This window comes from Dipodomys spectabilis, unplaced genomic scaffold, assembly GCF_019054845.1.
Source record: "Dipodomys spectabilis isolate Male_0828 unplaced genomic scaffold, ASM1905484v1 ptg000125l, whole genome shotgun sequence".
NCBI lineage: Eukaryota > Metazoa > Chordata > Mammalia > Rodentia > Heteromyidae > Dipodomys > Dipodomys spectabilis.
Window position 1 is genome coordinate 14,179,422 of NW_024870802.1, and position 24,789 is coordinate 14,204,210.

Genomic DNA, 24,789 nt, shown 5'->3' on the forward strand with positions numbered 1-24,789 from the left:
TACCTAGTGCACTTATACACAAACTAACCTAGAAATGATCAAATGTCTAAATGTAAATCATAAAACTTCTAAAACCTGTAGAAGGAAATGGTTGAGTAAAACTTGATCGTGTATTTTACACCATCTTTTGTTTATCCAATTTATCCTTTGATGTGTAACTGGCCTGATTATTTGTCCTAACTTAATAATTTGGCTATTGTGGATAATACCTCAATAAACACAGATATGAAGTACCTCTGTAGTAAAATGACTTTGCTTCTTTTAGATATACCCAGATGTGTTATGGCTGAATCACCTAGAAATTCTATTTTTATTTTTTTGTGGACTGTTCATACCTATTTCAACAGTGGCTATACTAATTTACATTACCATTAGTAGAGTATAAGGGGTAGTCTATTTTTCCCTGCAATTTTGCCAACATTTGTCATTTGTTTCCTTGATGATAGCCAGTATGATTATGGTGAGAATCTCAGTGTAGTTTTGATTTAAATTTCTTTGATTTTTTTTTTTTTTTTTATGTCAGTCGTGGGGCCTGAACTCTGGGCCTGGGCGCTGTTCCTGAGCTCTTCAGCTCAAGGTGAGCACTCAGATCTACCACTTGAGCCACAGAGTCACTTCCGGTTTTCTGGTGGTTAATTGGAGATAAGAATCTCACAGACTTTCCTGCCCCAGCTTTGAACCATGATCCTCAGATCTTAGCCTCTGAGTAGCTAGGATTACAGGTGTGAGCCACCAGTGGCTCTGCCACTTGAGCCACTGCACCACTTCTGGCTTTTTTTTTTTTTTTTTTGCTTATGTGGTGCTGAGAAATTGAACCCAGGGCCTCATGCATGCAAGGCAAGTGCTCTATTTCTTTGATATTTATCCTTGATTATGTTTACTTGCTTCGTTAAATTTATTGATTTGCATACATTGTACGGTTCTTGCACCTGTGGAATAAAATTAACCTGGTCATGATCTTTGGATGTATTGTTGGATTTTACTCTCAAAGATTTTATTGGGGATTTCTTTTGTGTTTATGATCATCAAGAAAATTAGTCCATCATTTTCTTCTTTTATGGTGTCTTTATTGGGGTTTCAAGGTGGCATTCTGGACTGGCTTTGAAACCATTATGTTCCTTTTGATTTCATGAGGGTCATTGATTAGCTCTTCTGTAAAGGTCTGCTAGATTTAGCAAGGAATCTATCCATTCCTGGAGTTTTTCTTTAGTAGATCACATATGTCTAGAAATTTATTTCATCTAGATTTTCAATTTACTAGAACATAAAAATTTCAAAATGTCCTAGTGATCCTCTGGCGTTCAGTTGTATCAGTTGTTATGTCTTATTTTTCATCTCTAATTTTAATGACTCGGAATTTCTCTTTCTTCTATTAGTTTGGCTACTTAGGATTTAACAACCTTATTTATCTTTGGAAAGAATCAGCTCTGTTTTATTGACTCTTGTATCTATTTTTTTAAAATGCTATTTCATTACTTTCAGCTATGAACTTTTTCCTTCAGTTTTGAATTTGACTTGTTCTTGTTTATTTAAAACTTTGTGGTGCATCATTAGGTTGTTTTTCTTTAAGATCATTTTTACTTTTTTAAAATGTGGATGTTCCTAGCTATATACTTCTTTCTTAGAACTGCCTTTGCTGTACTGTGCAGAATCTATTCTGTTGTGTTTACATTTTCATGTGACTCTAGGAATTAAAACCTTTTTCCCCTTTATTTTTCCAATTACCTGCTCATACAAAAGTATATGGTTCAATCTCCATGTGTTTGTATAGCTCCTTTTGATGTTGATTTCTAGTTTTATCCCATTATGATCTAATAGTATAGAGACAATGTCAACATTTTTATCATTAAGTCTTGTTTTATGGACTAACATAAAATCTGGTTAAGTTTAATGCTGTATTCATTAGTTGCTATTTTTGTGTGGGTGATCTACAGAGAGTGGCAGGGGAATGGGAGTCTCTCATTACTATTATCGGGGCATATCTGTCCTTTTATGTCCATAGTTTTTATTTCAAAATGAAATCAATTACACCATCTTTTGATTCGTATATATGTTCAGTCACTATATCTTGATGAATAGTTCTGTTTATGGAGTGAACATCCTTTCTAGATTCTAATTTTGGTTTGTTTTGTTGTATATGAGTATAATCACTCTGGAAGCATTCAGATTTCATTTATGTGGAAGTCATTTTTTTTTGTTTTGTTTTGTTATATTTATTTTTTTATTATGTTATTAAATCCCTTACGTAACAGAATAAGTATTACTGTACTTGCCAAAATGTACATGTCTATTTCTGTTTATTTCTTTTTTTTTTAATTTAATTTTATTTTATTTGAGAACATACTGTACAGAGGGGTTACAATTACATGGGCAGGATAATGCATACATTTCTTACCAAGCATTGCAGCCTCCTCCTTTGTTTACCCTTCACCTCCCTTCCCAGCCTCCCCCCTCCCCCCCACCCAATCATATCCACCCCCTCCACACACCGACATTGTAAAGCTGGTTTTGACATGACATTTTGTACTTCTCATTGTTGCAACAGGTCCACCTGAATCCTTAAACGACTTGTTTGTCCCCATCTCCTCCACATGTTATACTGACATCAAATATAGTGAAAGCGGGGGTTACACTGTGGGGGAGGGACATACAAAGCAACTAAGAAATAATCTTATAAATGTGTTAGAAACACATGCATGAAAGAAACAAAAACATTAAATACATATTTGAGGGTTCGTTTTCCTAACATCACATTCTCTGACTTTTTCCGCTTGACTCATACCTATACTAGATATTGCAAATAAGGGAAACCATGGGACCTATGTTTCTTTGGGCCTGGCTTACTTCACTTAATATAATTTTTCCCAAGCCTTTCCATTTCCTAACAAATGGGGAAATGTCATTCCTTCTGATGGAGGCATAGAATTCCATTGTGTATATATACCACATTTTCTTGATCCATTCATCTACTGAGGGGCATCTGGGTTGGTTCCATATCTTAGCTATGGTAAATAATGCTGCAATAAACATAGTTGTGCTGGTAGCTTTAGTGTGGTCTTTTTTGTAAACATTAGGGTAAATGCCCAAAAGTGGGATTGCTGGGTCATAGGGGAGTTCTATGTGAAGTCTTTTGAGGAACCTCCATACTGCTTTCCAAAGTGGTTGAACAAGTTTACATTCCCACCAACAATGAAGTAAGGTTCCTTTCTGTCCACATCCCCTCCAGCATCTGTTGTTGTTAGAATTCTTGATTTTTGCTGTTCTAACTGGAGTGAGGTGATATCTCAATGTTGTTTTGATTTGCATTTCTTTTATGGCTAGGGATGTTGAACATTTCTTCATGTGTCTATTGGCCATCCTTCTTTGTTCTTCAGAGAAGCTTCTCTTTAAGTCTTTCGCCCACTTACTTATTGGGCAGTTGTTTCTTTGAGGATTTGTTGTTGGGTGGTTTAATTTTTTGAGTTCCAAGTATATTTTAGATATGAGACCCTTGTCCGTTGTATGGCTAGTAAAGATCTTCTCCCAATCCGTGGGCTTTCTATTGATCTTGCTAGCTATGTCATTTGCCCTGCAGAAGCTCTGCAACCTTATGCAATCCCATTTGTCCAACCTTTCTTTGATTTGTTGTGTTTCCGGGTCTCTATTCAGAAAATTTCGGCCTGAGCCAAGGAGACCTAGGGTTTCTCCTATTCCATCCTGTACTGTTTTCAGAGTGTCTGCTTTGAGTTCAAGGTCTTTGATCCATTTGGAGTTGATTCTGGTGCAGGGTGATATATAGTTTTCTACATGTAGTTAACCAGTTTTGCCAGCACATTTACTGAAGAGGCTGTCTGTCTTCCATTCTATTGTTTTAGCTCCCTTATCGAAGATTAGATGGCTATAGGTCTGTAGGTTCATTTCTGGGTTTTCAATTCTATTCCATTGGTCCTGAGGTCTGTTCTTATGCCAATACCAAGCTGTTTTGATTACTATGGCTTTATAGTAGAGTTTGAAATTTGGTATTGATATTCCTCCAGCAGTGTTCTTTCCGTTGAGGAGCGTTTTTGCTATTCGGGGTCTTTTATTGTTCCATATGAATTTTTGGATTGCCTCTTCTATTTCCTTGAAGAATGAGGGTGGAATTTTGATAGGTATTGCGTTGAATTTGTAGATAGCCTTGGGAAGTATTGCCATTTTCACGATGTTAATCTTTCCAATCCAGGAGCATGGGAGGTTTTGCCATTTTTTAAGTTCTGTGTTGATTGATTTCCTTTTTCAAGATTTTAAAGTTTTCATCATAGAGGTCCTTCACTTCTTGAGTTAAGTTAATTCCTAGGTATTTTATTTTTTGTGGGGCTATTACAAATGGAGTTGCTTTCCTAATTTCAGCCACACTTTTCTCATTGTTGGCATACAGAAAAGCCATTGAGTTTTGGGGGTTAATTTTATAACCTGCTACTTTGCCAAAGTTTTGAATCAACTTGAGTAATTTGGGAGTGGAGTCCATGGGATTCTTTAAATACAAGATCATATCATCTGCAAAGAGGGAGAGTTTTATTTCTTCTTTCCCTATTTGGATCCCCTTTATGTCTGTATCTTGTCTTATTGCTGTAGCTAGGCATTCTAATACTAGATTGAAGAGAAGTGGAGAGAGTGGCCATCCTTGTCTTGTTCCTGAGTTAAGAGGAAATGGCTTTAGTTTTTCACCATTGAGTATAATGCTGGCTGTAGGTTTGTCATATACGGCCTTTATTGTATTAAGGAATGTTCCATGGATTCCTAATTTTGTGGAAGTCATTTTTATCCTTTCATTTCAGTTGGTATGTCTTTGCTTGTGTTTTCAATGAGGAAAGAGTTGTACCTTGTGGTGTGTGTGTGTGTGTTTTAAAGCCAATCAGCCAACTTGTGTCTTTTAATTAGAGAATTAATACCCTTGATATTTAGTGTTATTTTTTTATTTTTATTTTTTTTTTTGAGTCAGTCATGGAACCTGAACTCTGGGCCTGGGCATTGTCCCTCAGCTCTTTAGCTCAAGGCCAGTGCTCTGCTACTTGAGCCACAACGCCACTTCTGGCTTTTAAAAAATTTTTATTTCTTATGTGGTGCTGAGGAATTGAACCCAGGGCCTTATGCATGCAAGGCAAGTGCTCTACCACTGAGTCACTTTCCCAGCTCCTGATATTTAGTGTTATTAACAAGAAGCAGGTGCCAATTCTTGTCATTTTGTTGTTTTACCTTAGCTTATTTGGGATAATCTATATTCCTGCCTCTCTTTTATTTGTCTTAGATATTTGATGATTTGCTGAATTGTTAATACTTCATTCTTCCCTAATTCATTCTGCTTGTTTAGTCTCCTGGTGAGATTTACTCCTTTCCTCCTCCTTATCATTGTGCTTTCCTCTCTTCTTCTCTGTATAGGGTTCCTTTGTGCCACATTCCACATTTTCTTTTTGGTGTTACTGTATATAACTTATTTAGCTGACTGTTTTCTATCGATACACTTAATGTAGACATTAGTTTTTCCTTCCTAAATCATAGACGTCAATGGTGTCAGAACAGTTATTTATTTTTGTTGCTCTTTTGTCTAAAATTCTTTTGCTAACTATGCAAGACCTGAACATTCTATAGAAGTATAAAAAAGCAGCTTGATACCAGTGTGAAAGTAAGAGGGAAGTGGCAGACTGCAAAGTGTTTGTACACTGTACCTCTTCTTGCTCGCTTCAGTGATTCACAAAATCATCCCATACTGAAAGAACAAAGCCCTTTCTCCAGTAGTATATGAACAAGAGCAGGAGAAACCCTGATTGGGTAACTCTCAGAGTAGCAGCCCTCCCTTGGACATGAGAGATCTGGATGGGAGGTAAACTTGAAAACAGGCCCAATATCCACATACACATCTGAAGCTAGCTAGGTTCTCGGGCAGGAGGTAGAGGAAATAACCTTCGTAGTCCCTAGTATTCAAAGTTATATTATTTTTCTCTATGGAAAATGGCAAAAAATAGTTAAGAAAATACCCTTAAGAGGTAAATAAGTCCTGTAGAGATTAAGCTAAGCCAGAGAATGTATGAGTTGAACACTTAATGATGAGAGAGAGAGAAAGAGAGAAGAGAGAAGGGGAGGGGCGAAGAGAGAGCACTTAAAAAAAAAAGAAATCTCCAAAGAAGTTGGAGGTGAACAGAGGAACTTATAGGATGTACCACAGAGTTGGGGATCCCTTAGGGTAATGATTTCTGTGTCTATTTAGTTTGGTGAAAGTGTTGGTAGTATATATTATTATTTTGGGATCAAATGACACTTTTATGTGTATATGTTTCTTAGATGTTTTTGCTCCCTACTCTTTCCTTTTTTTGTAGATATTGTTCGAAGTGATGTTGCCCTGGATAAACAGAAAGGCTGTAAAATTGCACAACATCCTGATATTATGCTGGAGCTTCAAAGAGAGAAGGCAGCACAGATGCATCTGGTTCTTCTAAAGGAGCAATTTTCCAACACATACAGCAATCTCATATTAACAGGTAAGGCTACTGGCGTCGGCTAGGTTCTTCCAGCATTATATCTTGATGAATGCTCTCAATCAGCACGTTGGGATTGGGGAATCCTTGTGTGGGGTCCAGATAAACCCACATTTGTATTTCTCCACCCAACTCTATCATACCTTTAATTATGATTACACTCCTCTTTCCTGTAACAAATATTTCCTGTAGTTTACAGATGTATTTTGGCTGGAAGTTATGGGCGATTGATTCAGCATGTGTTTTCTCAAAGACAGACCCAATGAAAACCTAATGAATTCTTGTAAAACTATGACTTTCTAGACATGTGCCAGTAGATTTGAGAGGATTACTAAATTTGGTATCTTTTCAGAAGCGGCGATTTTCCTCTTTCTGTGTATGCCCTTTCTATGAACCCAGTGAATATAAAGATGAAATGTAAAATAGATAATGATCTTCAGGCAGAGCTGATAATGTTCTATTCCTGATGATGTCTGAAAATATCCTGGGAATTTGATTTTCTTTTTAGGAGCAAATAGACCATGAGACTGTGCTCTTCTCCCTTCTACCCCTGCTTCTGGAAGGAAAGTAAATGGTGTGTCAGATAAAGAAGGAGAAACAACTTTTTTTTTGCAGGGCTACCTGCAAACTTTCTTAGTGAACAGCCTGTGAAGTGCACATGCTCTTTTGGTGAGGGTTTGGGAAAGATTCTAATCACAGATTCTCATGTGAGAGTCACATAGGCCTTGAAATAACCAAGAGGGGAGTGCAAATGACCTTCATTTTTTAAAAAGAACATGCAAGCAGGTCTGCATCTTGCTCTGAATGTATTTTGTTGTTGTTGTTGGTGGTGGTGGGGCTTAAACTCACAGCCTCATTACTATCCTTGAGCTCTTCTGTGCAAGGCTAGCACTCTACCACTCTGAGCCACAGCACTACTTCCATTTTCTGGTGGTAAATTGGAGATAAGAATCTCAAGGACTTTCCTGCCTGGGCTGGCTTTGAACCATGATCTTTAGATCTCACCCTCCTGAGTACCTTAGGATTACAGGTGTGAGTCACTGGTGCCCAACTCTTAAGGCATTTTTAACAAGTCACAGTATGTTTTCTCTTGTTTATGAATATGTAAAAAAAGAAGAAAAGATGGCATATCTAACAGGCAATGAACATCTCATACTTATTTTTGTGAACTCTAAGTTAGAAAAATTTTAACATTAAAAAAAATAGCCTTCCTCTGACATGTCACCAGGAATTGCTGAGTGGCAACGAGATTGATTTGCTTTTGAAAAGCTTGACTTTTCTAACTTTTCAGCTTGTACCTGGTAGAAAATCCAACAGTATGAGATGAAAGCCAGATTTAAAATGTGTCTTTGTTGGGCGGAGAAGAGGATTAAGGACAGGCCTCTGCTTTTATTTTATTTTATTTTCTCTCTGAGAGGGAATTAATGAGGGAAAACTTAAAAGTTATTTATGGCCAATGCATGAGTTTCCTTAACTTGGTTAGTGAAACAAAACTTGGTTTCATGTACATGTTTGGAAGACTGTATATTTTTCTCCAGTTTTTTTTAAAAGCCTATCTCAAATGTGTACGCACACACACACACACACACACACACACACACACACGCACGCACACACACACACGCACGCACACACACACGTCATTTTCCAATTCACTGTTTGGATATGAAATATTTTTATCCCATCCATATTCTAATATTTTTAGACTTGTATTAGAGAGGTCATAGCCTGTGTTCTTTAATGTTGCATATGAAGGGCTTAGGGTAATTCTAACCCTAAATTGTGAATCCAGATGATGGCCTGAAGGCATATTATCTTTGAAAACACAAGTGTTTCATTGAGTTCAATGGAATCTTTTCTAATTCTCAGTAACATAATCCCCTTGGATGTTTATTCACAGTTCAAACTGTTGGAATCAACATTGTCAACTTTTCCCCTGACAACTTGCTTACTTTCCACTAAACAAACTTACTCTAGAGAAGAGCCTCTTTCCTGCCCTTCCTTCTCCCAAGCTCCTTCAAAGAGTCCTCAGGCATTTTCCACATTTTTCATTCAGATGCCTGTGCAGCGGTGGTACCTTGCAGCAGACAGAACATTTGGTGTGCCCTAGTCTGTTTATACGAAAGTTCAAAAGGTTTTGGTTCCAGGTGTTGGGTAGAGATGGAGTCATTTTAGTTTAGCACCGATGGTAAAAACTATTTTAATATCCTTTAACTAAGTCTTTGATTTTACACAGTGTAGTTTTCTAATTGTTATGAAGTTTAATCCTTGATTTCTTGTATAAATCTTGAGAACATGGTCTCCAGACAGCTAAACATAATATTTAAACATAACTAAACTAGGTTTTGTAAATATTTCCCTTTTCAGTGATGAATGCATGTTGGTAAGGAGGGAGAGGTGGAAGGGGCAGAGATCTCTCAAACGAAGTGACTTTCTTTACCAACACAGCCAAAACGCCTACTCTAGGAATTCTGTTTGGTGATATACCACTTATTTTTGTATAACACTGGCATAATGTATGAAGTATTTGTGACAAAGGTATTCATCTTGTAATCTGATGAGAAAATGGGGCCACTAAAATCTCAGAAGGAGAGAGAACCTTTGCAAAGATTCTCCCACTCTTCCCAATTATTTGTAGTCTCATGCATATGGATGGACAGAAATGTATAAGAATTGTTTCCTGGTAAGTTAGTAGTATATATTTTTTAAGATGGGACATTCAAGATCCCAGTATGATAAAAGAATAAAAAGTCATGTGTTTGAAATGTCAGATGAGTATATTTTTCACCTCACAAACAAATTCTCATCTTCAGGTCAGCTGGTCAGATGATTAACTCTCCAGTTTCTGCTACTGACATTCCCTTTTAATAGTTACCTCTTATGAGTCAGTCAATAATTTCTTTTAAATAGCAAATGCTGAAGGTCTTCTATTTCAAAAAACCTTCGTAATTATTCATGATATCCTGGTTAATAGAAACTAATATAAAACACCCTTTAATATGTATATGCGGTTGAAGAAGTTTCCATTGCATTGAATTTTTAGCAAAGGGAATTATTTTCCTGCTTTTTTGGGGCATGATTTTAAACTTGTCTTACTGTTCTCATGTGAACAATTTATATAATATTGCAAATGATCCAGTAACCACTAAGGTTATTGGAAAGTGATAGAATAGATCCAGTAGGGTATCAGTGATGGATTATTTTAAACAGTGATGAGTTGTCTGCTATACTTTTCACACTAACTTGCTGACATGGGTATGGATACTTGTTCTGTAGTTTCCTGAGCATGACAGTTGTTAACTGTACTTGTTCCGAGGGAATGACAAATGAGAGGGAGAATTGGGGAGGAGCCTTTAAGAAAGAACAGGGATCAGATGGTCTTAAACTTCTTTGTACTCTCATAGTTCTTAATATAGCAGCGCTGTATAAGCTTGTTGAAAATGCTCTGTTATATACACAGTGAATTTACCTGAAGACTTCTCTGTGAGGGATCATATCGACCTGTTCTAAATGACGTTTACGTGTTCAGCTTTAGTTATTTGTCTCCCCTCCTTTTGAAGGTGTAAACTGAACATTTCTCATGGATCCCTGCCCTGTAATCAAATGACAAATGCAAATATTGTCAGTCTTAAGAGGAAATAAATTTTCTAGACTTTGTTCAGAACACAAACTCCTGGAAGGCAAAGAATGCCCTATTTTCGAGCATTCTGGGTAATACGTAAAGTATAGTGAGTAATGCTGAAATGAGGTCAAGTTTTAAGAAAGCTATTTGTGCTATGAAGTCATCTAGGAACCCTTTGCATCCAGGTAGCTTGAAATTTATAAATGTTTGAAATTATAAATGCCAAACCATTTTAGTTTTTTTGTGTGCCAGTATTGGGACTTGAACTCATGGTCTCGCATTCTTGCTTGGCTCTTTTTGCCCAAGGCTAGCAACTGTATCATTGGAACCATATCCCCACTTCTGGCCTTTTGCTGCTTAATTGGAGATAAGAGTCTCTTGGGTTTGTCTTCTTGGGCTGGCTTTGAGCCTTGATTCTCAGATCTCAGCCTCCTGAGCAGCTAAGATTACAGGCTGCTAAGATTACGCCCTGCACAATCCAGTCTTTCTAAGTTCTCTTGTGATGTTTTTGGCTGCCATCTTTTGCTTTTACCACTTCCTTTATTCATGATGCTTTGAACTACAGAGGGGTTCCCACGGTTGGTTTCTGTGTTACTGTAGCCAATGAATGGAGCAAAGGATTATACTTCCCCATATGGCCCATTCTGCTAATTTCAATTGAGCAAAAGATCTTAAATCAGTGGAACAACAACCACTCCTGCATTTCCCAGAAATCATAATAATGCCCAGGGAATGATTTTTAGGTTAGCATGAGCCTTAGTCACTGGTCAAACACAAAAGGTTATAACTGATTATAGTTCTTATTCTGTAGCACCTTTCTTGATCATCTCAATTTAGAGATTTAGAGACCTTTTTTATTTCCACTATTACTTAACAATTGTCTATTAATTTGGCAATTTAGTGGAAGCTTAAAATAATTTCTGACAAAGTTGGGTGCTGTTGACTCATGCCTGTAATTCTAGCTACTCAGGAGGCTAAGATCTGAGGATTGTGGTTTGGAGCCAGCCTGGGCAGGAAAGCCCACAGACTCTTATCTCCAAGTCAATCACCAAAAAGCAGAGAGTGGAACTGGGGCTCCAGGGGCAGAATAGGGCTATGGCTAACGTGGTAGAGGGCTAGCCTTGAGCACAAAATCTCAGTGATAGTGCCCAGGCCCTGAGTTCAAACCCCAGAATAAGTATACACACATGAAATTCTGCCTGCCTATTGATTTTAGTTGTCTCAAAATTAATTTTGTTAGTGGTTCATAAAACATTCCTTAGCACGCATGCGTGTGCGTGCACATGCGTGTTTATAGCTTATCAATGCTATTGCTTTTGAGATCTTAGAAGATCCATTTTACTTTCTACCTAATCATTCCTCTATCCATACATAGTTCTCTGCTCATGAGAATCAATGATAAACTTACCAGTATAATCTGTCCCATTAAATACTCCATATTTTCTTCCATATGCTTGGGGTAACCTCATTTCCTTCATTAGCCAAGGTCTTTTACCTCTTTTAGAGGTAGTTACCTCTAAGACCTTTTATATAGTAGCAATGTGTATTATGTTAGTACAAGGGGACAAGCAAACACTGACTTTGTGGACATTTTGCTTTGTGGAAGAATGTATATTTCTCTCAGTGTGAGTCCAAGTTGGTGTGATTTGTATGAATACCACCCCCAGATTGCAGAGTTTTTAGCATCAGTTATTTTTTTTCTCTCCATGGTGTTTAGTACTAAATTTACTCCAAAAAAGTGGTAAAATAATGTTTGGAAATAAACCTGAAAAGTGATTAGCCTACAACTTTGTATAATACTTGTTTGCATGTTTATTAATATGCTGCAGAGGAATGTAGACTATTTTACTGTAGATTTTTCTAGAGGTTAGAGATGTGTCACATGAATGTATGTATATTCTAAACTGGGGCTTCAACTTCAAACATAAAATAGTATTCTATTTGAAACACTTCCAGATTAGTCTAACCACTAGAAAGCTAGAAGCCAACAGTATAAAAATGTGTATATATATATATACAGGTGTGTGTATGTATTCACATGTATATATTTATATATGCAAATAAATATGCATATAGGCATTCAGGAATCTACATACATGTAGAAGTGTATGTACTCTGTACATTGGCTTGTGTGATTGTAGAGGCTAAGATGTCCCCATCAGGCTTCTCTGTAAGCTGGAGACTCTGGGATCCTGACAGTGTGGCTTAGTTCAGGTCTAGAAGCCTCATAACCATGGACACCAATAGTGTAATTTGCATTCTGGAGCCAAAGCCCTTATGGCTGTAGGGCTGCTGGTAAAAGTCCCAATTCCAGTGGCTGTTGAGGGTGTAGCTCTGACATCCCAAATGAATGTCCTAGCTCCAGAAGAGTCAGACAAAATTCCACCCCTTTTTTTGGGTCAGTCATGGGGCTTGAACTCTGGGCCTGGGTGCTGTCCCTCAGCTCTTCAGCTCAAGGAGAGGACTCTACCACTTGAGCCACAGCGCCACTTCTGATTTCCAGGTGGTTTATTGGAGATAGGAGTCTCATGGACTTTCCTGCCCGGGCTGGCTTTGAACTGCGATCCTCAGATCTCAGCCTCCTGAGTAGCTAGGATTTCAGGAGTGAGCCACCAGTGCCCGGCCAAAATTGCCTTTTCCTTGCTTTGTTGTTGTTGTTCTTTTGGGTCCTCAGCCAACTGGAAGGTGCCTGAGCATGTGGAAAGTAGACCTTCTCAGGTCAGCTTGGACTTTCCTGCCAATCTCTTCTGGAAAAACACAGACACAGACACACAGACACACAGACACACAGACACACAGACACACACACACACACACACATACACAGAGTAAGGCTTTTCTCATTCTTTAGTAACCTTTAATACAATCAAATTGACACCTCATGCTAACCATCATACCCTCCATGATGGGATGTATCTTAGAGATCCATGAAATCTCTGTATTAATCCCTTCTTTGGAAGCAAGCCAAAATAATAAGCACACCTGATGGGAATTGATGCCTTCAAAGTAACGTACACATACATTCAGCCTCTTTTAATTCAGGATTGTGTTCTGAATCCAGACTTCTTGAATAGGAATTCATTTTTTTTTTTTAATTTTTTTTTCTTTTTTTTTTGGGTCCGGTCGTGGGGCCTGAACTCTGGGCCTGGGCCCTGTCCCTCAGCTCTTCAGCTCAAGGTTAGCGCTCTACCACTTGAGCCACAATGCCACTTGTGGCTTTTTTCTTTTTGCTTATGTGGTGCTGAGGAATCGAACCCAGGGCCTCATGCATGCAAGGCAAGCACTCTACCACTGAGCCACCTTCCCAGCCCCTTGAATAGGAATTAATTTTAAAATCTAGTTCCATGTAAGTGAAGTTCCAAAATTTTTATCCAGAACAGTGGTTCTCACATTTGGGAGGGTAAGGATTTATTAGAGAACAGGCGTTATTTTCTGTGATGATGAGGTTTAAAAAGCTGCTCATTTAGCCAGGTGCCAGTGGTTTATGCCTGTAATCTCAGTTATTCAGGAGGCTGAGATCTAAGGACCTCAGTTTGAAGCTAGCCTGGGCAGAAAAGTCCCCATGAGACTCTTATCTCTGATTATCCATTCAAAAACGGGAAGTGTCACTGTAGCTCAAAGTGGTAGAGCGGTAGCCTTGAGCAATTATCAGATTCCTTAGTTATCTTGATAGTTTATTTCTGTATCTTCTTTTCTCACAAGTAGAATCTATAAGGGAAAGAAAACTAGAACGCTAGGATCCAAGCTCTTCTATGCTGAATATTTAATTTGACATAGAGAATTGTGTGATCATATGGCTAGTCCTACAAGGTAGGTGATCTTCTTTCTCTTTGCTATAGGGAAAAAAATGTCACTCAAAGCACTGATAGCTCTAATTTTATCTGAGAAAGTATTTTCCTGTTAGAAATTAACTCTCCTTCCCAGTTGTAAAAGTAATGCATTCTCATTGGAGAAAGTTAAGAAATTGTCTTTGTGTAGATATAACAAATACACCCAGTCTTATGTACCTTCAGAAGATGTGCCTTCATACCCATAGATATAACCAACTATTGATTGAAAACGTTGTTAAAAAGTTGTGTCTATCTGTAGTTAACATGTACAGACTACTTTCTGGTTGTTAGTCCTAAATAATGTAGCTGCTATTTACATAGCATTTATATTGTGTCAGGCATTGCTATTGTAACAAAATTCTTGATACAAGGTACTAATAAAGGAAAGAATGTCTCTTCCAGTCCTACAATAAGAGCCATGTTCATGCTGCCATTTTATGACTGTAGCCCAGGGTAAGTGTAGCTTCATGTGTTTGTGGATGATTTACGTGTCCTCTTTGTAAATTATTTATAGATATTCTTTGCCTTTAAAAATTGGGATATTGATCTTTTTCTTACTAGTTTGTGATTGCTCCGTATGAATTAGGAATGCTAAATCTTTGTTGGAGGTATTTGAAACCATTTTCTTCCCTAGAAAATGCTTATTTTTTTGACTATGTCCAATGTTTAGCTATAACTGGAATTTACATTTACACATAGTAGTGTGATGTAAGTATATAATATTGTTTTATTCCAAGTGACTGGATAGCTTTGTTTATACTACTTTATAATATCCTTTTGCTACTAAATTAACATGCCATAAAGTGCTTTATAATTTACTCCCACATCTATTTTGCCTTACTTCCCATATCTTTCTTACTGAATTTGTTCTCTCATATTCTATATTTTTACATTGCGAGTGTATTTTCCTTTTTATAACTTTTCTTTCCAGAGTAGAGACAAGCTGTATGTTTAGTCTTTGGCATTTATAGCACAGAATAAGGTTTTGCAGTGATGTTTGGTGGCTCTCGTGTGTGTGTGTGTGTGTGTGTGTGTGTGTGTATGTGTATGAGTGTGTGTATGTGTGTGTGTGAGTGAGTGAGTGTGAGTGTGAGTGTGTGTGTGTATGTGTGTGAGTGTGAGTGTGTGAGAGTGTGTGTGAGTGTGTGTGAGTGTGTGTGAGTGTGTGTGTGTGTGTAAGCTACTCAAGGATGTGGCCCATTGTCCCCAAATCACAGGCAGGCCTGCCTGCATTCTAGATCTCCTTATCACACACATATCCTTTTGTTCTCCAGTTTTTCTCTCCCCATCTCCCTGACACATCCCATCATCTGTGGAATCTGGAAGCAAGCCAGTAATTCTTTTCTTTCTAATTAGTGAGTCTGGCTCTAATCTTCTATCTCTCACAGGAAACTTTTTATCTGCACTATTCCCTAGCAGTCAAACTACTGGCTTGCAACTGTGAGAGACCTGAGCTTAGCAGGTTGGGAGCAGGGATTATTCTAGATAGGGCAGTCAGGGAAGGTCTCTCTTGGTCAAGACTTTCCTGGTGCATAATAATTATAAGTCTCAGCAACCCTGATACTGATAAGTGGGTAGTAATATTTACATTTCTTTTGCCATGGGGTCATTTTGGGGTATCATCATCTTAGAGAGCATGAGAACCACAGGAATAACATTCTGTTCTCATATTTGAAGAGAAAATGGATATGAAAATATTTCATAAATGTTAAGGAGATGAAGGACTCAACAGTCCTAGGTGATTCACTAAGGGATATATATTTAAAAACTCTCTAGTTTCTATTTAATCCAAAGCAAGCCTGAGATCTAGATTTCTGTTCCCAGTCGATGAAAGCTTTGTCTTTATGAATTCCAGAATGAACTTGTTTGTAGATGATGGTTATTTCTTGCCTTTCACCTTCATTTTGTAGAAGACAGAAGAGAGCCCTTTGACTTTGTTGTAACATCAGCGGTCCTGTTTTCTCAGGCTGAGTAGTTTCTGACCTATTCCTTCATTTAGGCATATCACATCAAAACATAATTTAATAAAAGCAGTGAGTTAACTGGAGACAGCTCTCTTCAGGTCTGGCTGAATGCACGGGTGGCTGAATTTTAGTGTATTTAGGTCATTTGTACAAGGGCAGGAGAAGGCAGAAAAGCATACAAGGAGGTATGCAGGAAAATCCACCCAGCAGGGGAGGTTTGTTCATTATTATTCAGTCTCTGAAGATTTCTGGTTTTATAGATTTCTCATTTATTCTGAGAATCGAGTGGAAATTTTTATAATTCATTAGTTTATTTCAAGTGTATTTGTACACATTGCGGTTCACATTGCTCAGCTAAATAGATTTAAAGGGATTTTGAAAAGAAATTGGATTAAATATAATACTAATAAATCTCAGCACAAAGGAAGGCGTAGAAAATTTCAAAACTGAGAATTTGTCTTTTTATTTGAACTCTTTGTCAGGCACATAATGAGGTAAAAAATAATCCAACAAGGAGCTCACCCCCCCTCCCCTGCCAAAAAAGCCTAAATTATCAAAGACTGTTTGAAATTTGGATTTTCATATGTTCTTCATGTTTCATATTTTCTTAATGAGTTTTACTGAAAGTTAATGTAATTTCTGCCACATAATTATTAATACTATTTGAAAAATATGAACAAAAGATTTCTGAACCTATAAAAATAAAACAAAAACTTGAAAAAGTTGCTTGTTAGCTGATTAATTAAAAATTTCAAACTTCGACTTGTTTATAATACATCTAAATTAAACATTACCACAGTAGTAAGTACATGTGTGTTACACAAACATATATTTACGGAAAGTACATATCATATATGTGTGTGTTTCTGTGCATGCATATATAGATACAGGAATGATGCATGTTCAAAAATAAGTATGATTAGTAAGATTTGAAGACCAACAATAACCTGTGAAGTTCTTTGTTCTTTCAAATAGATTTGAGCAGGAACATTGGGATTAAACACTAAGTTTTTACTCTGTACTTACCATAGACTAGTTGGGTGGATCTTGGGTTTACTTAATTTCACTCCTGTTTATAAAATAGCCAGGTGCTTGTGGCTCATGCCTGCAATCCTAACTATTCAGGAGCATCACAGCCTGGGAAGAAAAGTCTGTGAGACTCTTATCTCCAATTAACAACGAAAAGCTTGAAGTGGAGCTGTGGTTCAAGTGGTTCAGCTTTGAACACAAAAGCTCAGGGACAAAACAAAACAGTGAGAACATTTTTGAGGATGAGATGATAGAATATTGTCAAGTGCTTAATACAAAGCCCTACATCCCATGAGTGAAATCTATTATGATTGTAGTAATTACTGAATTATTACTAGAGATGCAGCTCAGCTTTTAAGACCTCTTCCATCCATTAGCTATGTTTCAGATGCTATCATGATTCAAAGTGAACATGAGCTAAGTGAATCCTGAAAGAAGTTGTCTTTAAGTTTTATGATTGTCACACCTGTTTTCCATGTATCTGTGTATATGTATGTGTTTGTCTGCGGCAGGATCTAGAATTCGGAGGAAGTTATTACAGAGAGCATTGCAGTGCACCTAACCCTATACTTCTCCAGATCGATTTCAGTCATTTGTTAGGGTTCCAAAGAAGCGCAATGCAGCCAGACTACAATTCCTTTAGTCTTTTGCTGGTTTCCTTTGAATGTATTGATGTCATCTGTTCCTTTTCTTAGTGCTACACACACGTATCAACAGATCTTCTGACAAAGCTTCACCCATAATCTAGACAAAGGTGGAGGTATGGTGGTAGTAGGAAGTGATAAATTGTACTACATGGCAAGGGAAAATAAATTTCTCTTGATTTAGAATAGCAACTTTATTCTCCTGTGGCTTATGTTATAAACTATTTTTGTAAGTGATTACAATCTTCCTGCAGCAGGGAGACATTTTGGTTGAGAGAGCAGAATTTCAGCTTTGTGTTTGTGTCACATGTGTCCTGCAGAAGCCTTAGTTTATGTCTTGGCGAGCATAAACTTGAAATACGGATATCTTCCTTTTTTCAGTGTGAATTCAACTTGTATTTATTGGGCTGCACACAAGGACTATGTAAATAGGACTTGATTTAGTCCCTGCCTTCTCTGAAATTATAGTTCAATGGGAGATTAGTATGTAATTGTAACTCACTGTGATTCTGGCTATACTAGAAAAACAGGAGTTAGAGCTGATGACAGGAGTTAGAGGAGTCTTCAAGAAATGGTGTTAAAAGTTTTCTACATTTAAATTAAAATTCTGGTTAGCAGCTATTTTGGTTCCTTTTTTATTGTCAAGGTGATGTATAGAGGGGGTTATAGTTATATAAGTAAGGTTGTTTCTGAAGCCTTCAAATATAAACAGTCACTTATCGGCAATAACATGCCATTTTGGAGATGCTAGGTTTAGTGGTACTACGTAGGCATCAGTAATGGTAATTTGGCCATAGAATTGTTGAGCAATTTAGAGGGTGCTGACTTCTTTCTTGTTCTTGTTCTTAATATCTCTTTTTTTCTTAATATCTTAATATATAAGGGTCTTTCCATTATCTGCTTTTACAGTTTAGCCCTAGATGAGTCTCCATGACCATCAGGCAAATTCAGGTCAGCATATGACAGATGGATGTGCTACTTCCCAAGGTAGGGACAAGGTGCTGGGGGACCCAGAGCAAGTCTCCAGAGGATCAAGAAGAGCTTTACTGAGAGGATGTCTTACTTCAATCTTGAAGGGATAATATAAATTGGAAAGTGTGTGAAGGAATTTGATTAAAATGAGTCCTATACTTGGTCCTTTGTAGCCTCTTAAGACTTTTAAGACCCTTATAGTAAAGGAGTCACTTAAATTTTTTGATCCAGTCATGGGGCTTGAACACAGGGCTTTTTCCACTCAAAGCTCTACCACTTTGAGCCACAGGGCCACTTCTGGTTTTCTGATGGATAATTGGCATCGCACAGACTTTTCTGCCCAGGCTGCCTTTGAACCATGATCTTCAGATCTCAGTGTCTGAATAGCTAGGAAATACAGGTGTGAGCCACCAGTGCCTGGCTACAAGTTTTAAGTAGAATTGTTTATCTAGGTGATACTATAAATCAGCCATGAACTCTTGGAGGAAAAATACTTCTTAATATAAGGAGATACTGTATAACTGTGTTTTCTCTCTAAATAGTGTCTTTTTTTCTATTCTTCCTGGGTCATCACCGGTTATTTTTTTGGTATACTTTCTTTTATATTTTTTTCCCCGAGACTGTTGGTCTGATGTTATGAAATACCTGGCTTGTCTTCCCCCACCCTCTTATCTTTGAGAGCACAATAAACTTTCTGTAGACTATCAAAAGCTCTGCTTCAGGTTGGTTTTCCAACTGTCTAGTTTTTTGTTGTTTCTTTGCTTTCAGCTGTTTCCTTTCTTGAACCTCAAAATGACACTATCTTCTTTTAACAGTACAGTAGCTCTGAACTGTCTTTTGAAGAGGAGCCATGCAGACATTGTCTATTTTAGCTGTTTTCAGTTCCTTCATTGAGAGAAGAAAATAGCCTATTTTGTTTTAAGGAGTTAGATGTATATTTTTATATCCTGTTTGAAAAATAGAAACAGATTTAGGCTGCCAAAAGGACTCCTTACATTTACAACTGTCTTACTTTGTAGTGGAATATTAGTGTTTTCAGAAAGCAAATGGAATGTCTCCTTAGAATGACCAGTCCAGGTGATACTTAGTATTTGCTTAGTTCTTCTTTCTCATTCCATGAAAACCAACTTTACTAACTTAGCATATTCCTGGGAGGGACATGTTGGATGTTCACTTAGTTTATGAACTTCCATAAAAACTCTAATAAGATGCCATTGGCATTCTGAGTAGTCTTCTTTCAGTCCATTATTTGTTAGTTTAAAAAAATCACTGTTGGGGCTGGGAAGGTGGCTCAGTGGTAGAGCACTTGCCTTGCATGCCTGAGGCCCTGAGTTCGATTCCCCAGCACCACATAAGCAGAAAGAAAAAAAAGCTGGAAGTGGCGCTGTGGCTCAAGTGGTAGAGCGCTAGCCTTGAGCTGAAGAGCTGAGGGACAGCGCCCAGGCCCAGAGTGCAGGCCCCACGACTGGACACAAGAAAAAAAAAAATCACTGTTTAGAAGGTATATGACTAGGTGCCATAGAGAAAAAAAATCGTATATAGCATCATATTACAAATCCATCAAGGAATTTATCCATTCAGTAGACCAGAGCCCTCAGAACTAATCACTTCTGAGAACCCCTTCAGCTGGCACACAAAGCTCTAATAAATGAGATTGGGGGGGGGGAATTTCATATCTAAGCCATAACATTCTCCTCCTGGCCCCTAAAAATCTCATAATGCAAAATTAATTTTGTCATCTGAAAGAATTCTCATAATCTTAACAAAGCTAGCATTGCCCCAAAGTTCAGTTTCAAAGTCTCTCCAGAGACTCAAGATAAACTCTTAGCCATGAGCCTCTATAGAATAAAAAGCAAGTTACCTACTTCCAAGATATCAAATATATATTCTTGACTTTCAGAGTAGCTCCAAATATATAGTGTTAAAGGGCTATGTGAAAATAAATGTCAGGGGCTGGGAAGGTGGCTCAGTGGTAGAGCGCTTGCCTTGCATGCATGAGGCCCTGGGTTCGATTCCTCAGGACCACATAAGCAAAAAGAAAAAAAAAGCCGGAAGTGGCACTGTGGCTCAAGTGGTAGAGCACTAGCCTTGAGCTGAAGAGCTGAGGGACAGTGCCCAGGCCCCACAACTGACAAAGAAAATAAATGTCAATGTAACCTATCATTCACAATAGGGAATGGAGCAGAGTGTGTCACTGGACATGTTTAGGAGACTCTGCGTACTCTGTGTATGTGTGTGTGTGTGTGTGTGTGTGTGTATGTATTTAGTCTAACAGAAAATTGGGCCAGAATCACATTAAGTAGTGGCTGTGACTTTAAAGAAATATTATTTATAGGTAGATGTAACTGTGAGTATTCTAGAAATAGTCATGGACTTTTGAGTCTGAAGACCTGGGCATAGTGTTTGCTCTGCAGGTGGCTAGTTAGTCATTCTGGACAATGAACAATGCTATTTATTTTTATTTCACCAGGTTCAGGTTAAAGGGGGTTAGGGAGTGTACTTCTCTGTACTTCATGGTAGGAGTTTATAAGTTTGGTTGTAGCTCTGGGTTTTGTTGGCCGCATAAAAGGAGGTTTTATGCAGCATTTTAAAAAACTTGGATCTCTTTTTCTAATTTTTATGGAACATGATTATGAGAAAGTGCTCAGGGAGCTACGCTCTATATCTATATCAATATAGAAATATAGATATATAGATTATATAGATAAAACACTGGTTTTAGAAAGTTTGTTTATATTTGATAATGTTAATGTAAGTTCTTTAAAGTATTTTTTTTCCTATCCTATTCATTTAATTATTGGTTCATGTATTTCTCATTTAAGCAATTATAATTAAAGCTGATTTAGCATTTGTAGATAATTGAGTTCATACTTATGAAAGGAGGGCATTCTGATGATGAGCTACGGTGCTGGGAAAGTTGTGATAGAACTTTTCAGATGCTCTATATTCTTTTTGGTTATCTTCTGCGTTCACTCTGAACATATTTCTTGGGGGTCTACTCTGTCAGCCACAATGTTAATTGCTGCAGAACCTAAATCTTATTAAATTTGATGGTTAATTGGTAGAAAGATCTATATAACTTTGTTGCATTTACTCTTTGGGGCAGTTCAGATAATGGACTATTAAGTGTTGACTGAAGACAATGAGAAGCCATTGAATTATATCTAGGAGAGTGTCACTCACAGAGATTGAATAAAAGTCACTATGCCATCTGTATGGAGAATTCAGAGCATTTTAGATAGGGAAACAGGAGACCAGAGCAGTATGACTATGGTAGTTGTCAGGGGGGAAAATGAACAGAGCTAAGGACAATAGAGCTGAATGTACAAAGTGTTAGTCTTGGTGACTGCATGCATATGTACATTTGTGTGCACATGTGGTCAAGGTCAGACAGACAGGGAACAGACAGGATGAGATCCTAGCACAAGTCTCAGGTAGAATTCTGAGTAGTTTCAGGTTGCCACTTTATTAGTTTGTCTCTATTTGCATGTAATGTACAATAGTTGCTGGAATTATTACAGTGTGTTGTAAGATTCCGAATGAAGCAACAGATTAAAAAAAAAACAATAACAACCAAATACAACTTAATAGCTAATGACCAACAGACCAGTTGTTTTAGTATTAGGTACAGCTTTTATTCTAATGCTCCACTATTTTTCAAGATGGTCAGCATTAATTAGAATCTCTATTTTATTTTTCTCTTTAACTAGTAGGTGGTTCCCAAAATCAAAAGACGATGCCCTGGGGCTGGTCATCAGAAATATTAGCAGACCTAGGAACTTAAAAAACTTAAAATCTCATTCTTTGCTGAGGTCAAAAGGTCCCCTGGAATCTTGTATGGCTTGCATAGCTCTTCATCTGATCACAGCCTTCATGCATCATTTAGTGTTATGTGCACACTGGAAAGAAAGGGACATCAAAATTGGGCTGGTCTCAACAAAGGAAACTTCAGCGTCATTTTAGGAATAAGCGGAGGATCAGAGTCTGCCCTCAGATGCACACCCAGAATTTCCCTTGACGTCAGTACTTATTGCTCAAATGTATCCAAGGGCTGGATCTTCCCTTAGAAATTAAGTTGAAAATTTCCCTGTGTGGGAGGCCAGAAAGTATCACAGATTTGCTAAGAGGGACAAACTACTAACCATGAAAGGGAAATTTTTCTGTGGTAATGTCAACACAGACCAATTAAAATGGCCCCAGATGCAAAATATGGGTCCTGCCTATTGCTGGTTAAGTTTACAAACGCCATGATCTGCAAATGTGCATCCAAGATTACATTTTTTTTCTTTCTCAAACACATAGGAGATAGTTCTGATGTTTTTATCCTTTGCCTGTAAAATGTAGTGAAGTTAAAACTAGCTCCTAACATTCTGAAATGACTTTTATTCTATAACTTTTAACTTGGGATAATACAGAGAAGACCAAACATTCTCCAAATTGTTGTTAGTTTATGTCCATTTGTTGATGAGTTTTCAGGAGTTCAAGAACCATTGTGAATCCTTAGGATTGAGCAAGTGGGAAAATAATATTCTACAAGATATTCTGATGTGGGGGTTAAAGGGCAGTGAAACTCTTGTTAATACTCTTGCGAGAGAAGTAGTAAATGGAAGAGATTTTTCGTTGGTGTCATAAAACGTGAAAAGCCCATTTGTTTTTTGAGTGAAATATGAGATTAGGATAGTTTTCTATAAGAAACTCAAATCAAATACAGAGTTTATCATTTGAGCTTGCTAGCCGAAAGTACGCTCCCATATTATTTTATTTAGGATGTCTAATGCTGCTAAATAATAATCCTTTCCCCTCCCCCCAAACCTTCAGTCCAAGTAAATAAATATTTATTGTGCCACTCTTCTAGTTTTAAGGATGGCACATTGGGCTGCAAAGCCCAATTTCTGCTATCTGGTACCAGAATTTGTCCAGTGCGCCAAACAGAACAAGACTCTCCCCAGGGGTTGGAATGTGACAAGTTCTGTATTATCTATACACACACATTTTTAGGGGAGATCAAGAGGGAGAGAGGTCAGAGTTCTTTTAGAAAGACCTTAGGTGATCCAGGTGATTTCTTTGGAAATGAATGTGGCTTTGAGTGGTCTCAATGGTGGGGACAGGATGATGAGAGCAACATTCCAGGTGGAGTGGAAATGCTGAACAAAGAATTGGGTACGTATTGGATAGGAAGGCGAGGGAGCAGTGTGGCGATGACTGTGGCTAGAACACAGGGTCCGTTGCTTGCATTGCTGGCAGAGGGGTACCACACTGGGGAATTTGGATTGGGCTTTGAAAGCATCTCCCATTTCCTCATATTTTTTAAAATATAACTTCAGTCCCTCGGAATAGAATTCTGGTCATTTCATTTTTTAAAAAAAGTATTCATATTATTATCATGTTATGTTATTATCTCTAAGCTTTTCATACTCATGCTTGGGGTATTTCTTTTCAAGTAGTTCTTGGGGGGAATATAGGCCAGAAGGAACTTCATGCTAGCCAAATAGTCTACTCTTGACCTACATCCTCAGACCTAGTTTCTAGTTCTTCATTGTTCTCTGAATACCTATAGTCCTCTACCCAATTCAGGAAGCCTTTAATATTGAGACAACAGGTTTATGAACCACCATGATGGATTTCAGAAGAGATTCAATAGCAGAAATTATACAAAAAAGAACGACACACACACACATCTATGGCTAAGAAGAGTCCTGTGAGGCAGAAGCAGCTTTCAGCGTCAGTTTTCTTGTTGGAGCATACTAGCACTAGTTTTTAGACTTTTCCCTGTCCTTGCACACACCCAGAGACTGAGAAAAGGGTGTGTTAGGTTTTTAAAAAGAGGTAGCCGAGTGTAAGAACAGCAGCAGCACGCAGGTGGTATTCAGGTAAGGGGTAGGTTTATTCAGTAGACCTGCTGGGACCAGGCAAGGTTGGCACTCCACGTGGCTGGGAAAGGCCTGGGAATGAGAGAGAGCTGGGAAAGAGAGAGGAAAGAGCTAGAGCAGAGAGAAAGCAGAGAGAGCTAGAAAAGAGCAGCAAGAGAGCAGAGAGAGAGCAGAAAAGAACAAAGAGAGAGCCTGGGCCTGCGCTAGGCCTTATGTAGGGTATGGGTGGAGAAAGGTGTGGCCACATCAAATTCAGATGTGACCTCAGCGGATGCAGATGTGACCTCTTCCAGGTGTGCCAGTTGCCTAGGTAACGCAGGTACTGGGTGGAGACTTTGCTGCGAGGAGGGTGGAGTCTGCTAGCCAT

The 24,789-nt window shown here is 38.0% G+C and overlaps 1 protein-coding gene across 3 annotated transcripts in view; it reads left to right on the forward strand.

Annotated features, from left to right (window-relative positions):
* Hpse2 (heparanase 2 (inactive)) overlaps positions 1-24,789 on the forward strand; it is a 452,598-nt gene that overhangs the window by 47,097 nt on the left and 380,712 nt on the right. For 2 of the 3 annotated variants that reach the window (XM_042689534.1, XM_042689535.1), the window contains exon 3: positions 6,333-6,494. The exons of the other annotated variant lie outside the window; for it this stretch is intronic. In XM_042689534.1, the coding sequence (XP_042545468.1) occupies positions 6,333-6,494 (162 nt within the window). The remainder of the gene's footprint in view (positions 1-6,332; positions 6,495-24,789) is intronic. 3 annotated transcript variants of the gene reach the window in all.